The following is a 17,285-nucleotide window of genomic DNA, read 5'->3' as shown; positions in this document are numbered from 1 at the left end:
TTGAGAACATGCCAAACATTGAAAACTTCTATTCTGGGAGTGGGCGATATTTTTGTCAGAAGTTTTTGCACTGAACAATATATACCCTATTAAACTGCAGGTAGATAATCCAGATAATAAACTATATATAGGTATAGATATCGAACAATCAGATTTTTAGAAAATTTGTTTTCCGTTTTTCCAAGTAAGGGGTTAAAATGGGTTACATGCTCCTAGCTTGGTACGCACTCAAGTAATGTTTTATATACATATCAAGTTTAGTTACGAACAAACACAAATCTTCATGCCAGAAAATTTCTTTGTTATCATTTTTAATAATTAATAGCTGTATTTTACATATAATTTTTACAAATGAATTAAATAAAGGACAATGTTTATTCTAGAAAAGAGATGTATATATTTCAAATATTTGCTATCCGATTAATATCTTCTTCTTTTTTGAAATAGGAATCTTCAACCTTGAGCATGCATACAAAATTTGTTAGATTCCATATAAATATGATGCCTTATATATAGAAATGTTAGACTTCTGATTATTTTGTTTTTATTGAGGATTGTATAACAAGGTCGATTTAACATCACCTGCAGTCCGTTTTAATACAATTATTTCTCATGTTTTCATCATACATCTGATAGAATCTCCGCATTCACAACAAAAGCTCATTTTATGTGACTTTTTAGAACTGCAAAAGAAGAGAGAATCTGATTCTGGAATAACGCATTTTGGAAGAAAAAACTTAAACTACAGTATTGAAAGTGAAAGTAGGTTTCACGGTATGATTTTGGGGAAATACATATCCATTTAAACAACTGACGTAACATGTAATATGACTCTTAAATTTAGTCCAAGTTCATATTTAAAGAGCAGCTAGGAAATATGACAATATAAATATCTGGCATATAATAGTTCCAGGGAAATTATAGCCGTGCGAAGAAGATTGTAATTTTAATGTAAATCTATTGAAAAGTAAGTTAATTTATATTTCATCATTGCCGGCTATATATATAAAGGGAAAGAAAGATTAGCAATTCGTGGACTACCTAGATCTATAAGACGACGACCATTTGATATCATCTGGGGAAGAAGGGGGGCAGGGAGAAGGAGGATTTTTCTTACGGAATATTCATTTTCCGCTTTCACCAGTCTCGCTTAATTTTTTGCGCTCGAAAATTTATTTTCCATTTTGTAGACAATAGACAATAGACGATATTTATTAGCACAAACACATTTACATTAAATGGTTATGGCAAACAGTATGAAGACAATAAAATGACAATAATTAAATTGACTATAATTAAATTAAAAAAAAAATAGACTATAAATATGTGTATATGTACATTGATTTCCTTCAATTTGTTGGGTAAATATTCACTTTCACTCTGTTCTTACATAATAAGAATGCCAAAATATTCATTTTCATTCTGTCCTTATTAAACCAAAATATTCGTTTTCACAAATCCTACTGTATCCGGTTTTCTCAAAAAATGATAAATGAATTCTCAACTTTTTTATTGATTGACAATGTTTGCTTACATATTATGGATTACGACGAATCTATAACATGTTTAGAAGATATTAATTTTTGATACGATCAAAATGAATGCATGGAGTATCGAAGGTCGAAGCTGATCGGATACTTTTCCGTATGTAGATTTCTGGAAATCTAGACTCGCTACGGGTTTGGCAAACTTTCATTTACTCGTAACCCAAAGTAACTCCGATCACAAGTTGTATGTTCCAATAGCATATTTTATCTACGCGACAAATTGACAGTTAGGAACGCTAGATAAAAATTATTGTTCAGAGGCTAATCCAAATTGACTATACTTGTTCTTCGGACTCAGTTTATGTAAAAAAAAAAACGGAAGCAAGCGAGTTAATTTCTTATTTTGATGTTGTCTTTTTTCGAAATGAATATTGAATATTTTAGCACGCGATGCATGAAAGTTGGTGACTCGGAGAGGAAGTCGTTTTTTTTTTAAATTTTATTGTACAAAACCTGTTTTCAGGAGCGAGAAATATTTTTTTAACACACTAAAAATTCATTGAATTGTTGAGTAAACAATAACATATAAAAAAGAGCGATATTTCAGAATATCCTCAGGGAATGGCGGTAATATTTTTTTGTTTTAGGTTTACTAAATTTTGGAGCGAGCAATCAGGGGCGAATCCAGGATTTTTCAAAGGGGGGCGTAGAATAGAATCTTTTTTGACCTTTTTTTGGCTAAAAAACATAAAATAAGTGTAAAATGCACTAATTTAACGGTTCCTGACGTGGAGCATGTATATTTTATAGTTAAAGTGTAAGGGTTGGACATTTTTGATGCCGTATTCTCCCCATTAATTGACTAGATATACGGCCATTCAATACAATTTACAATACAACCGACACGAAGAAAGACTAAAAAGCAATTTTTATCCAAATGTATGGTTGAAATGTTTCACCCAACAAGGGAAGTGAATGGTTCCAAATCAACCAAAGGCTAAGAATGAGTCTGAAATGACAATGAAGTTGTGAATGACGGTCGAGAAATGGAGACGTAAAGGCCACACCCAGTAGGCAGGTTGCAGTCGGTCTTTGAAAAAAGTACTCAGTATACCAGTTCGGCGAAACAGACATTCCGGTCACATCCCTCTCTTTAGTCTAAACTCCTTTTAAAAACATTAAGAAACACAAGAATAGTAATTCAAATACCAACAAGAGTTTAGGCACGGACCACTTGATTTTCTGAGGGTGGCCTGGAATTTACATGCGAACCAAACAAAAACATTTCGCCCGTTTTTTATACATTTAATGCTAAATAATTTTGTTGGAAATGTTTTTTCTGATAGCTAAAAAGTTGGCAAGATTATTGTTTTCAACGCAGGTACGACCAGAATTTTTTTAAATGCAAAAATCAGGGCCAGAATTTTTTTTCTCTAAAATATCTCAGACCCCCACCACCGAAAATCAAATGTTATTAATGGGCTGGGGCGTGTGGGGTTAAACATGTTTTCGTAGGTAAATATTATAGCTGTGGAACTTTTTTTTATCATGTGAGTGTAATAGAGTATTACCTTCTGTTGGGTGAAATTGTAAAATAGGAGTCAGTACGTCCTTGCTCCATCCTTTGTCGCTTTGAAGGCGTCATGCTTTTCATCCTCAGCTTTAGCAATGTGTTACTGTAATTTGAATTTCAAAATGACTGAGTGACGTTTTTTCGACGTACTGGTCAACTCCACGGTAGCGAATCACGTGACTTTGACATAATCAATAATATATTACACGTAAATACGAGCGAATAATATCTTTAAAGTAACGAATTGTCACATAAAATATACGGGAAATGGCAAAGTTAACGAAATTTAGTCTGATTAATCATTTTACAGTCTTAATTAAAAAAAAGAAAAGAAAAAAAAGTGCAAGTAAATGGGAGGGGGGCGTACGCCCTTTAGCAATCAACAGAGCTATGAATCAATTTGGAGCGGTCTGATTATTGTATGCCTTGGATATGCGCAAAGAGGGTGGAATAAATATTTATGAACTCTGGGTATTGCCATATCGTTCATGGGGCCTCGGTGGCCGAGTGGTCTGAGTAGTTACTACTGTAATCACTAGCCAGTCAACACTTTGGTTGTGAGTTCGAACCCCGCTCGTGCGGGTGCACTCGACTCCAATCTTAATTGACTAGGATTGTCAGTTTTCCTATCGAAGGTCGGTGGTTTTCTCCGGGCACTCCGGCTTCCTCCACCAATAAAAACTGGCCGCCACGAAATAGCCCAAAAGCGGTGCTTAAAAGTGGCGTTAAAACACAAAAAATCAAACATCAAAAACCATATCGTTCACTGTAGGTGGGTGGTGGTGGTTGATAAAAGCGTACATGCCATACGTTCAGGGTTTTTGTACAATTTGTATATCTAAAATGGTACATTTTTAGGCTGGAATTAAATACTTTTTTTTTTTTGCTTTTCCTAAGATAACTGGGATATTTGTAAAAGTTTAATGTTAAACAATCTGTACATGTAATTAATTTCAACTTTTAAATTCAAGGAAGGGCTGTGAAATGTGATAGTCGTGCTGAAATCGAATTTCCGTTCCTGAAAAAAGCGGGACTATTGGCTCCAAACATTCGGAGTTGCATATCCACTTGAGTAAATGTTAAAATATATATACTGTAATACGGTGCTTTGCTTTTGCGCCAATTTGCATTTCATTTGCGCCAAAAAATTCTTCATTTGCGCCCCAAACCATATTTCATTTGCGCCAATAATACAGGTAAATACAGGTAAATAGTATAAAAAATAGATTTATTCAAAAGAGACTTTTAATAATAACTTTAAAACATAGTTTTTGTATGCATAATAAAACATATTCATCCGAAATCAGTCATCATAACCATAATGAAAGCAGTATACACTGATTAATTCTTAAAAGAGACTTTTCACAATAATGTTAAATCACAGTTCTGTTATAAACTAACGTGATCATTAAATGAAAAGAAAGCACCATACATTGAAATAAAATTACGAGTCTGTTCTAAGCACTATACACTGAAGTAAAACTAAAGAATATAAAAAGGATATATTAAATCTTTCTGTTTGTCTGTCTGTCGTAGACTGTCAAATATATAACTTGTATGGCAATGTTTTTTGACAGACAAGACATTGTGTATTTGCATTGCTTTTTATTTCTGAAGTGAAAATATTTACCCAATCGAAAATTTTGAATGCTAAAAAAATCAAAACCAGACGCGCGTTTCGTCCACAGTGGTAATCTATGTGCTAGAACATACTTAGTTTTTTTTTCGAAAAAATCAATTTTTTGTAAACAGTTTAACTTATAATTATGACCATATCATAATAATTCATGTCAACGCAGAAGTGTTGACTACTGGGCTGGTGATTCCCTCGGGGAGGAAAATTCACCAGCAGTAGCATTGACCCAGTGGTTGTAAAAAAAACTCATCATAGATACCAGGATTAAAACTTTGCACGCCAGACGCGCGTTTCATCTACAAAAGACTCACCAGTGACGCTCAAATAAAAAAAGTTAAAAAGGCCAACTTAATTTATTTTTTAAATCGAATATTCACGTGATACACTTTTTGTAATATTACTACATTTGTGCTTTAATTAAGATTTTTGCATTTGCTAATTAGCGTTTCAATATTGCATGTGTGTATCCAAATATTTGCAATTTGCATATATGTTATTCAGTATGAGATTCAAAGTATAGAAAAAAAGTCTAAATTCAAGGAGCTTCAATCGCTCGTGGACGTTGCCTCTATAATATTTTTCTCAGATTTCAAAAAGAATATGGCCCAAGCTAGTCATAAAAAATGTCGTCATATTTGAGAGTAGTTTCGCACTAACAAATACATTTTTATGTTCCGCAGTCCAATGGTTCAATTTCTTTTTGTACTTTAAGGAAGTCAAAAAAGGGGGGGGGGGGGGGGGGGGGGGTTAAGAATTATTTAAAATTTGACAAACATTAGTCTATATCGTGCTATTTTCTAAATTATAATAAAAAGTATTGCCCACACACCTTGTTTTCAGTCTACTGATTGTGAACAATTGACACATTTTATTAAGATTATACAAGGAAATATCATTAGTATTTATATAGAAAGATTACTAAATGACATTATTTTGATAAAAAAAAAAATGACAAAAGCTCTTATAAATTTTTAAAATTAAATTAAAAGGAAAAATAGGATCTCATAGGATATCATCGTCCCTAGTCTTGTTTTATAGCAAAATAGAAAAAATTGCTTTACATTTTTTTTTTTTAAATTGAATAATCTGAGTTTCTCCCCCTTACATAGCAGTTGTAAACATTTTTTATCAATAAAAAACTGTATTTGTAAAACCAAGTGTTATCATAAAATAAAATCGCATAATTTTCTAAACTTACATGAATAATATAATGAATAAATTGCATTCCTTATTCAAAATTTGCTAATTTCTTAAAAAATCTGGACCGATCATTTTCTGTTTTGTGTGATCCAAGATGGCGAACGACCCAAATACTACCTTAGATATAAAGTTTTTTTTTAGAATGGTGCATAAGAATTGAAATTTGTCATATTAATTTTGTTGGAATGTTTAAGCTACACAAGAACTTTCTGCCAAGGTCTTAAGAAGATACAATGAGGAGACATAAAGTGGATGGTAGGAAAAGAATATTTGAAGGTAGAAGAAATTGGAAAACTTGTTTCGAATCAACCATGAACCACCAAAGACATAAGAGACCTATGGAATTCAATGGAAAAAATGGTAAATATAATAAGCCTCACAATTTCAATGATGGTACAAGAGATTTACAATCAAAAGAAGACAGGCGTTCTGGAATTAATCGAGATTTCAATCACGTTGGAACAACACGGCATGAATTTAACAACACGTTGATGCATTCTAACGGTAGTCGACTAGGAGATGATAGACTAGAATCGAGATGGCTTACTGAGCACAATGGAAGGGGAAATATTGGACGTCGTAATCCCCATTTTGATAAAGGAAACAAAAACTCTTACACCAGAAACGGTACCCGTGACGAAAAAAGAGGTATAAAAAATGAACAAAATTGGCAAGACAGAAGAGATAAACAAAACACAGGATTTAATTTGTTTAACAGAGAATGTGATTATCAAGAGCAGGGAGAATATAGGAATACGCGCTTTACTGATTGCCAAAACCGGGATAGACAAAATAGAGAAGAGATTTCACATTCCTTCAATAGACCGTGTCAATTAGACATTGAAAGGCATGGCCAAGCAAAAGATTACCAAAGGGACAATTTTGCTGAAAGTGGTAGTTTTAATACCCTTCGTAGTGGGAGATATCAAGAGAAAAATTTGGATGCAGATATTACTTTTGGTGAAGTTTTGAGCCAAAAGATGTTACCAGATAGACATGAAGAAATCAAGCAAGGAGAATGTGAATTTTCACCAGTGTCATCTGAAACCATTGAAGAATATTCCATTGAAGATAAAGTTTCTATTTTACTTAATATCATTTTAGAAAATGGAGGAGAAATTGAAATTGAAGAACTTCAAAAAGATTGTTTTGAGACATTTGGGCAAAGTATAGATGAAGACAAAGGTGATTTGAAAACATTCTTAGAGAATTATCCAAAGGTGTTTGAATTTGCTACTGAAACAGTTGAAGAGGCAGAAGAGGGTGAATCCCCCGAGGAAACTGGAAGAGTTCGCGCCAAAACAGAGGCCTCACTATGCCAAGCTCATTCAAATGATCCAAAATCATGCAACGGAGGTTGTAATGCCCTTCATATTTGCAAATTTTATATTCTTAGCTCCTGTGAAATGAACAAATGTAAATTTATTCATAACTTTGATAATGAGCACAATAAGAAAGTAAAGCGAAAGTTTTATCTTCACCGAGTTAAGTTACCAAACATATGTCGATTACTTCAGCATGATAATAACAGATGTAGAGTAACCGTCCCTGTAATCTGTCGATACTATAATGCTGACAAAGGATGCAGGAGTGGCGACAGTGGTAGGAATCAACAGTCGCCTCGAAAATGTCCATTTTTGCATCTGTGTAGCAATTATGTTGATGGAAAGTGTTACGCTGGTTTATGTCGTCAAAACCACAGTTTATTAGAAGGACCTGTGCTTGAAATACTGGTTAAGTATAATCTGGATCCGAGGGAATGGAATCAAGGTGAGACGAGAATAATGTCTTTATTGCGTTGGTCTTCAAATGATTTTAAAGAGAATAACAAGAATCGGTCCATTCCATATAAAGTCGAGAAAGGGTATAATGACCTATCTTACGAAAAACTAACGAGAAAGAGAAAGTTGTTTGGCGAGGAACAAACTGTCAGCTTAGCAGTCAAAATGCCGAAAATTTCAGATGTAAGATCCTTTTCAACTAATGATGAATGTCCCGTTGAAAATCAAAGTTGTTCATGGTCTGTTTCTGGTGGTAATGTAAATGAAGACATTCCAGACGATATAGGCACAGATCTTGAAGACAAGCACCAAAAATACTTGCTCGCAAAGACGGCAACAGTAAAATTCAAAGGAAAAAGGTAAGTTAAACAGATATTTTGATTATTAGTCCCCTACCGACGAAGTCGACGGGGACTTTAGGTTTACACTCCGTCCGTCTGTCCGTCCGTCCGTCTGTTCATCCATCAGTCCGGCAAATCAGTTTTCCACACTTTTTTCTTCGTTCTTGAAGATATTGATTTGATATTTGGTATATAGTTTTATCATGACAAGTTATAGGTCAAGTTCGAATTTTGTTCCGGTCTGATGATTGAGTCCAGAGTTATGGACCATAACTCTGGACCATATCTAATGTTAGAGTACTATGTTAAACCATATTTCTGTACAAAGGGAGATAACTCATTCTTTTAAAGATATTCTTTGGTAAATTGTTTGTTGAATTTTTTGGCAGGTTTGTTTGTTATTTTGCATAAACTAATTTTCTGAATACTATTTATATATAAAAACAGATTATGAAGTGAAATCCTTTAATTAGATAATAATCTGTTTTTATTAATGTATATATTTTATTACATTTCATTGTGTACAGATAAAAATTGTTGACATTTTATTGATAAGTTACAAATCTATATTAGTTTGTGACAAATGAATGAAAAAATATTTGGAACTATTAATTATATTTGATTATAATTTGAAAATAGATATACACTGTATTACATCATATCTAATTTTAGAGAACTATTAATCATATCTAATGTTAGAGTGTTTTCCACACTTTTTTTCATCATGCTTGAAGATATTGATTGATAATTGGTATATAGTTTTATCATGACAAGTTACAGATCAAGTTCAAATTTTTATTTCGGCTATTTTTGTGCAGAGTTATGGTTCTTGGACTTGAAAAATTCACTCATATAAACAGTTTTCCACATTGTTTTTAATCATGCTTGAAGATATTGACTTGATATTTTCTTTTTGTTTACACCATGACAAGTTATAGAACAAGTTAGCATTTTGTTCCAGTAGAATGAATTTTTACCCGGTAGGGGACTATGTATTGCCATGCAATACTCTCAGAATGCTTGCTGTATTGTATATTGTTCAGGAACATCTTGGTTGATATTTTTATTTCATATCTGTAGAAAGTGTTGTTTATACGACAGTTGTACAGTGGTCTTTAAGTTAACTATTAAGAGTTCACTTCTTGGCCGGTTTTTGTCCACAGTTCATTTATAGCAATGAATTGAAATTTTCTCTTGATGCAACTTGTCATGAAATCCTTTTTTTTTATTTTCTAGCTTTAGAAGGATATCACTTCCCTTAGACTGATCATTTTTTTTTAGGATTTTGACATTTTTAATTCTCTATTCAGTACTTGGTATTTAAATTGATTTGTGTATAGTCAGACATTTGATTGATATTTTAGTCTTGGATATATGTTTTTTTTTATTAGTTGTTTTTGGCTTTGAACTAACTTTCAGTAACTGCGAGTACTCACGGATCATTATTTTGTGTCTCTTGTGTTTTTGTTTGTTGTTTTTTTGTGATTTATATTGATCTGATAAGTTAAGCCGTTTTCAACTGATTTTTTTAAGTTCTTATGGTAAGCTGTTTCACCACTGTCCCAGGTTGGGGGAGGATATGGCGCCAGCTAATATGTTTAACTCCGTCACATTATGTATGTGTCTGTCCCTAGTCAGGAGCCTGTAATTCAGTGGTTGTCGTATGTTGCTGTTTCCTTTTTTTTCGTTTATTGTTTTTTACACAAAATAAGCCGTTAGTTTTCTCGTTTGAATTGTTTTACATTTGTCATTCCGGGCCTTTTATAGCTTGCAAAGCCAATGAACTATTAGTTGCTTAGTTCGGTTTGCCGTAAATATTTCAAACAAATAGTTTGGCTTTATAGTGATCCTCATGCATTGTTGTCCGTTTGTGTATCGTACATTGGGTTTCGTTCCTAGTCAAGAAGTAGTCCATAATCAAATATTGTGTACTCTTCACATAGTGTCATTGATTAATCAAGGCAAATCGAAACCTGTACTGCAGATTTTGTTTTAATTTTTCAAACAGATATGACCCTTTATTACCTATGGAGGTATTTATGCTTAAAAGATGCGTTCTTCAAAGAATTTTCATAGCCTATGGGCTTTACTAATTTTTTTTACCTTTTCAGTTTTACTGTTGATTTTGAGACGCTAAAAGGACGGTTTGATGGAAGCACAGTAGAGGTAAAAATACACAGAAATGTTTTTCACAAGAAGTATTCCGACAAAAAAATTAGGATACCGTCAGACCAGTTAGAAACAACTACATCAGAAGATGGATACTCATCAACCAGTACCGAGGAGTCCGTTTGCAATGATCCATTTGAAAAGGTCAAAGATGCTGAGTTCATAAAGATTTGAATATTGACTGAAATTAGTCAATTTTAATACTGTACTTGTACATAGGTTTCTCAACAGAAACTATTGTTTCATTTTTTACATTGACTCTGAAATGTGTATTATCAATGTATATCACGAACAAATTTTGTCATTGACCGTTTTTTAGTTTCATCAAATACGATAATACTTTTTATCCAATGGAAGGGAGATTTACTTTCGTTTATTATATTTTTAAGAGATGTTTAATTTTACAACATCAAAAAACCACTGAATTTAAAAAGTATTATGACAGTGTAAATATTGGTTTGCTTCACATCGACTATGAATAATGTTCTTTTAATACCATTAGCGCACAACAAGATATGTGTTCTTTTAGTAGTACGACGTCGTTATAGTGAAATGTATTCGTTGGTATACACATCAACATAACTTTTCTCGTATACATTTTAATTTGACAGTTAACAGAGTTGCATATGGAAGGATATTAATTTGTCCAACTTTTTAATATACAGTTATGAGGCAAGAGTGAAAACAATTGAAAAGATTATTTTCTGTGTCAAGGAAAATAGAGATATTAAAAAGAAAATGAAAAAAAGGAAATACATTTTCATCTTCGAGATACGAGTAGTACTAAAAAGTATCCTACATTTTGAAAAAATGTTAAAAAAGCGAAAAAAATATATACAAATCAGATCAAGCGTTATTCCATTTTTTAGTAAAATAACATGTATGCTTGATTCGATAGGTATAGTACCTGTGTGTAAATATAGGATAAATCACGAAAGGAAAATGATGACACGATGTTTGCTTAACAGCAAGAAAAGGTAAAAAAAAAATGAAAGCAAGAAGTAGAAGACAAAGAAACAAAAAAAAGGAAAAAAAAATTAAAAAGATGAAAAAAATCAACACTGAAATAAACGGAAAAAATAAGTATGTAAATAAAAAAAGTATTTAATTCTTTGTAGGTGAAATCAACTATGCAAATAGGTATCCCATCCAACATGTTTTATACACTAGCAGAAAATATTTTTGAATGGTATTTAACATGCCAACTACTTGCAGATAAAAAATGTAAAAAAAAAACTTTCTTGTAACAATTTGTTGCAAGTACGATAACCCTACACAGTTCATATCTGCTTATTTCACACAAAACAATGTTTTATATACATTGTATAATATTGTGACAGTTTTGAACTTTAAATAAATGCTATTATGATGGAAAGATCAATTCACAATGTGAAAAATGGTTTTAAAGATGTATATCGATGCATGGTGAAAATGTTCAGCAAAAAAAAAGACATGGAAATGAAATTAAACTACTTTAGTTGGATTCATCTGATAGATAAACAAATATACATGGTCATTATATTGGGCTTACTTAAAAGGTAGTTCAACAATGTTTGTGTTTTCAAATCTTTTAAAAATTGAGAAAACGTACGGTTCGAAGCAGGGTAATTATGTGAATGAAATATAACAAACATAGCTATTAAATGAAATTCTGCGATTATGCAGAACAGGAACAACAGAAACGTGTAATTGCTTAAATTATGATTATTATATTCTTAAAGGATACGTGTCTCATTTTTTCAAACACATGATTACGTCTGTATTAAACGTGTGAAAGTAGATAGCATACTATGAAATTATAAATAAAGTGTATCTTTCTATATTATTTTTATTCGTTATGCCTTGCTTCGTCTACAAAAGACTCATCAGTGACGCTGGATTCAATTAAATTTAAAAGGCCAAAATAAAGTACGAAGATAGAGCGTATTGAAGACCCAAATTTCATAAAGGTTACGCCAAATGCAGCTAAGGTTATTTATTTCTGGGGTAGAAAATCATTAGTATTTAGAACAATTCAAAGTTTTGTAAACAGTTAATTTATAAATATGACGATATTAATGATAGTTCATGTCAACGCAGAAGTGCTGACTACTGCATATGAGCCACATTTCCCATAATCGCTTCTCAAGAAGTAGGACAATTCCTTTCACTTCACGTTTAACTGTAAAGATGATGTTCTCGAACTGAAAAGTTAAAGTTTGTTCACTATGTTGACCACGTCTTTCCCATTAAAATGAAGTAAGGAATTTCACATATTCTGTCAGACCTGATTGATTTGAAAATTGGCAGTAAGGATCGGTCTGGAGAGAAAAAAATAGGTCTTCAATTTTCACCTTGTTTATTTCCATTTTTATGAAACAACATTCCTGTACCTGCTTACAAAGTATATATCTATATCTCCCAGTTGATGCAGTAATTCATTACTATACTTGCATTTCCTATCAGCAATGCCTTGCTTTGATAAAGAAGACTGATGACTAAAAGAAAGCAACTGAACCAAGGGTTGTGAATTGTAAATTTGAAGTCGTCTCTTCGAAACTTTTACATTTACGGACGCCATCACGATTAGTTGACTAGTTTCGAATATCTGTGTGACGATTGATTACTGATCGTTCCATTTGTCGTAGCCACAATCAAATCCTCCCTTCCTCATTCGTTGACTTCAAAACAAATGCGACATACCACTGTAATTTTACGTGTCACGGACAACTCAGTTGATGCCACTAATGAGCAGTTCAATATTTTTTGGGCTTCGCTTTGTTCAATTTTTACTTGTCTATGTAGTGTTTATCCCCTGTGTTCACTTTTTCACTATTTTAATTCTGGTCGTGATTCTGTATGTCTTTTTCATCTTATTCTTAAGGTTACTTCCTTTGTCTCGTTAAAATGTCATAAAATGACCAGGTATGAATAGATGATGAATAGCAAAAATACCGAACTCCAACGAAAATTCAAAACGTAAAGTCCCTTACCAAATGGCAAAATTAAAAGCTCAAACACATCAAACGAATGGAAAACAACTGTCATATTCCTGACTTGGCACAGGAATAGATGATAAATAGCAAAAATATGTTTCGAAGTGGTAACAAGCACAAAATACACAATAAAGAACATTTACATCTTTTTTGGTATGAATAGATAAACTTGGGAGTGAAATTAATTTTAAATCCATTAATTGTAAACGGAGTGAGACCAGAAGCTTCAATTGACTAAGGGTCTCCATGCATGCACCACATGCCATATGGTTCTAACGTCATATACATTACGAAGTATTGAAGCCAGAAGATGACAAAAGTGGTAATAATGTCAAATAGACAATAATGGAAATGTGAGATCTACGACTGACTTTGAATGATGTCTCTATTAAGTTAAGAAAATGAGACAGTGCAATAATAATACATTTCATGAAAACGACTGTAAAACTTGTGAAGTGATGATTTTATTCGTTCTTCCTCAAAATCTTGGTGGAATAGTTGTTGGGCTAAAAGTGTACCTCTGTTCGTAAAATCAGCATATCCTAGCTTATCTTATCAACCGAACAATTCAAACTGCAAGGAATACTGAAATAAAAGAAAACCACTTAAAAACGTACCAATAAATTAAAACAAACGTACATTTACTGAAAATAACCAAGAACATTACAGATGAAGAAAATGCAGTGATAAAATTGTTTGATTTCCAAGTTATGTAATATGGGTATTCCAGAATGTTTTTGTTGTTGTTGTCGCCGGGTGAGGACTCTGTGAAATTGGCTACCAAGTTTTATACATAAGTCAGCATTACAACTCCCAAAATGCCTTATACTGTTTTATTTATCTTCAAGTATTGTGATACAACCAGACAAGTTAAACAAAAAAAAAAGGCCACACCGCTGAATATCTCGCTTGGTTAATTTTCTTATGTCCCAATATTGAGATGAATGTCGATGATGAGATCAAAGTCAAACTACATGGGACTACATGTATCAACTTACAATTGGGATATCGAAAATAAAAAATATTTAGGAAACTCACCTAATTACTAACCTAGATATATGTGAATCAACTAGAATAAACACATATAAAAATCAAGACAACACGTTATACATTTCATGCGTTTGAAGCACTTTTCTGGATTTACCTTCATCAGGAACGCTCAAAGACGAATGTTAAAAAGCCTGAGGGAGTTGGAACCTTAGTTTCTTTATAATTTCTAAATTTATAAACGGATAATTTTAGAAAGGTTTGTTATAAATTATGTCAGTACCGTAGTACTGACTTCTGAGCTGATAATACTCAAAATCTTTGTCGGGTTACTCGTCAAACGAACATGTACACCTTTGAAAATACAAAGGTAAAATACACTAGTAGTTAACCTTTTACTCACCGTAACTACAAAACTGACTTAATCAGGGAAACTAGTTTAACGTTAGAAAAAACAAAACAAACGAAAACAGGTCAGACGCCGCCTATTAAATAGACAAATACACATTAAAATGATTATTTTGACCAACTATATAGCTGACCTTTTACTTGTAGAAAATTAAGGCATCAGTTTATCGATGTTGAAATCTTGTATATCGATAAGAAAGAGACAATCAAGGTAACAAACAAAAAGGACTGAGACCGGGTTCCTAGACAGGGTAAACATCTCTTGCTATTCATGCATCACCGGTATGCGAAATAAAGGCAACAGTAGTATACCGCTGTTCAATAGTCATAATCACACTCAAAAGTCAAAATCACACTCAATCAAAATATATGGAAATTACAGATGAAACGACAATATTGGTTTCTAAAGACCTAATACCGCGAAAAATGCTGCTAGTGAGTTTAGACACCGACAAGTCATATCGGTCAACTGAGATATGTAAACCTCATACAATGAATCAGAGGCTGTTTCTGCTGAAAAATGGGTAGTTGACAGCTGGAAAGTTGAAATCATCGTATTTGTCATAAATTCTAGTTTGAAGTCGTCCACCTGTATTAATATCGAGGAAAAGATCAAGTTATGAAACATACTTTCTACTTTCTGCAGTATACTGAATCTCAAGTCACTAGGATATATGAAATGTTATCGCTCAATGAAATGTGGGTTTATAAAATGATTTCAGTCAGGTGCACCTTATCAACCATGAAATGAGTTCAGGGTTAGGTGGACATGAGTATATGTCAATGTATGCCAACTTAGCGAATCTCATATCTGATTGCAACTACACACAAAACAATTATAATCAACCTGTGAAAAAGAGTTATAATGGAGAAGGAATCGATCGTCATAAAATATTCTGATTGATTGCTGTTTGCTTAACATCCTGTGGAAAAAAAGTTATGCAAAATCAGGCAAGAACAAATAAAACTATAATTCTAAAAGGTAATGTCTGCAAAGTGGGTCTGTAGGGATAAAGGACGGGAAATTTGGACTGTCATTGGAGATTGGTTGCATGTTGGCTAGGGGTAGAGGCTAACTTTGCAAAAAGTCCACTTATGAAGCCATTTAATAGTTTGTTGCAAGGGTTCTTTAACGTGCAGTGTGTAGCAGTGGGTATGAAATATTCGAAGTACAATGGCTATAATTAAATACAATTAAATACGTCAACTTCAATGAATTTGCTGTGTGAACTAACTACAACCATAAAAAAATTGAAAACAACACGTTTAATAATTTCATGCGTCCGAAGCGCTTTTCTGGATTTACCTTCATCAGGAACGCTCAATGCCAAACATTTGAAATCCGAGGGATGTATAAGTACCGAAACAGTTGAAAGAGCTATATGACAAAAATACCTAAAACAAATAAACTACTAGTAACAAAAATATTCCGTGGCTGCGAAAAAATACGCTTTTGCATGTTTCATACCTATATTCCATTTAAGTACCATCAATCATGTTGGTTTCATGGTGGGAATGTCATACCGAAGTAAGTAACCAGACACACAACGGATGATCTTCCCATAGGCTCTTATAATAGCCAAGTTCAGGAGGAGATACCAACGGCCAATCAAAAACCATAAATCAAAAAAGTGCAACAGACATCCGTCATGTTAATCCTGTTAAAATATGTAGATGAATCATATCCTCTGATTATGCATGATCGAGGTTTGAATACAGATATCACATAAATTTAGCAAGGTCCATAAAAATAAGGTCAAGGTCACCTGAACTCTGCCAGGCGAACAAGTACACTTTACAATGCTTCCGTACACCAAATATAGTTGAAATATTGCCCATAGTATAAGATAAATAGTCGCAACCACAAAAAGTTAACATCTAACAAATAAAACATAAAAGGGGGGCACGGTCATATGAACCAATCATTCCATTAGCCAAATACAGATGACCTACTTTCTATGGTATCTGAGGAATAGACATAATGACAATCAATAAAACCTAAAGTTTTTCACAGATTCTTGAAAAGGAGGTAAAGGTCAGTTGAAACCTCTCGGATGGACATAAATACCTTGCAATAAGTCAATATACGTCATACAGTTGTCCTAATACTCATAGTAGCTGGAAATTTTTTTGACAAAAAAATAACTATTTTTAAGCAGTTGCTGAACTTTGAAAATTATTTCACTGACAATGGACATATGCCAGATTGAAACTTAACATAAGACATCGTATATAAGAAATGTATCCAGATTTTCTTTCTTCTAAAATATAGAGTTTTCATACAAAGGGCTCATGCTACTGCTGGATTAGCATCCCTGTCTTGCATTATGCAACATTAGTTGTAGGGAAGACAATAAAAAAGCCCAAAATACAATACTGACAACTAAAGAAATAAGAACATAAAACCCTTTGTTACTAAGCTAGGTTGAGCTGAGGTGCTCTGGAAAGGTAAGCCATTCCTGCTCCCCTTGTGGCACTGTCAAGTTGCTCATGGCATGTACAAAGTTCGATGATAAGTCAAATTTGAGGAAAAGATGACAGGATTGTGGCTACATCAAGTAGAACATATCCATGGTCATATCTGTGACACAGATATTCCAAAATCAACCAAAATATGAAAGCATCATTATTATTTCAAAATCACTACTTTGAATGTTTGGTTCAATATCTTCCTTGTAAGTATTAAGGAAATAAAAGGAAATACAAGCCCTCAAATAATGTATGCAAA

At 32.9% G+C, this 17,285-nt stretch overlaps 1 protein-coding gene across 2 annotated transcripts; it reads left to right on the top strand.

Annotated features, from left to right (window-relative positions):
- Positions 1 to 799: 799 nt before the first annotated feature.
- Positions 800 to 12,007, top strand: LOC127738402 (uncharacterized). Of its 2 annotated transcripts, XM_052249643.1 has the most exons (3): positions 800 to 967; positions 6,091 to 8,036; positions 10,130 to 12,007. In XM_052249643.1, the coding sequence occupies exons 2-3, from the start codon at positions 6,130 to 6,132 to the stop codon at positions 10,359 to 10,361; spliced, it is 2,139 nt and encodes a 712-aa protein (XP_052105603.1). In that variant the 5' UTR covers positions 800 to 967; positions 6,091 to 6,129; the 3' UTR covers positions 10,362 to 12,007. The 2 variants fall into 2 exon arrangements, with proteins under 2 accessions (XP_052105603.1, XP_052105602.1); XM_052249642.1 differs by lacking the exon at positions 800 to 967 and having other exon boundaries at positions 2,049 to 8,036.
- The last annotated feature ends 5,278 nt before the right edge of the window (positions 12,008 to 17,285 follow it).

The sequence above is a fragment of the Mytilus californianus genome, unplaced genomic scaffold (genome assembly GCF_021869535.1).
Source record: "Mytilus californianus isolate M0D057914Y unplaced genomic scaffold, xbMytCali1.0.p SCAF_4, whole genome shotgun sequence".
Lineage (NCBI taxonomy): Eukaryota > Metazoa > Mollusca > Bivalvia > Mytilida > Mytilidae > Mytilus > Mytilus californianus.
This window is presented reverse-complemented; position numbering and strand designations above follow the sequence as displayed.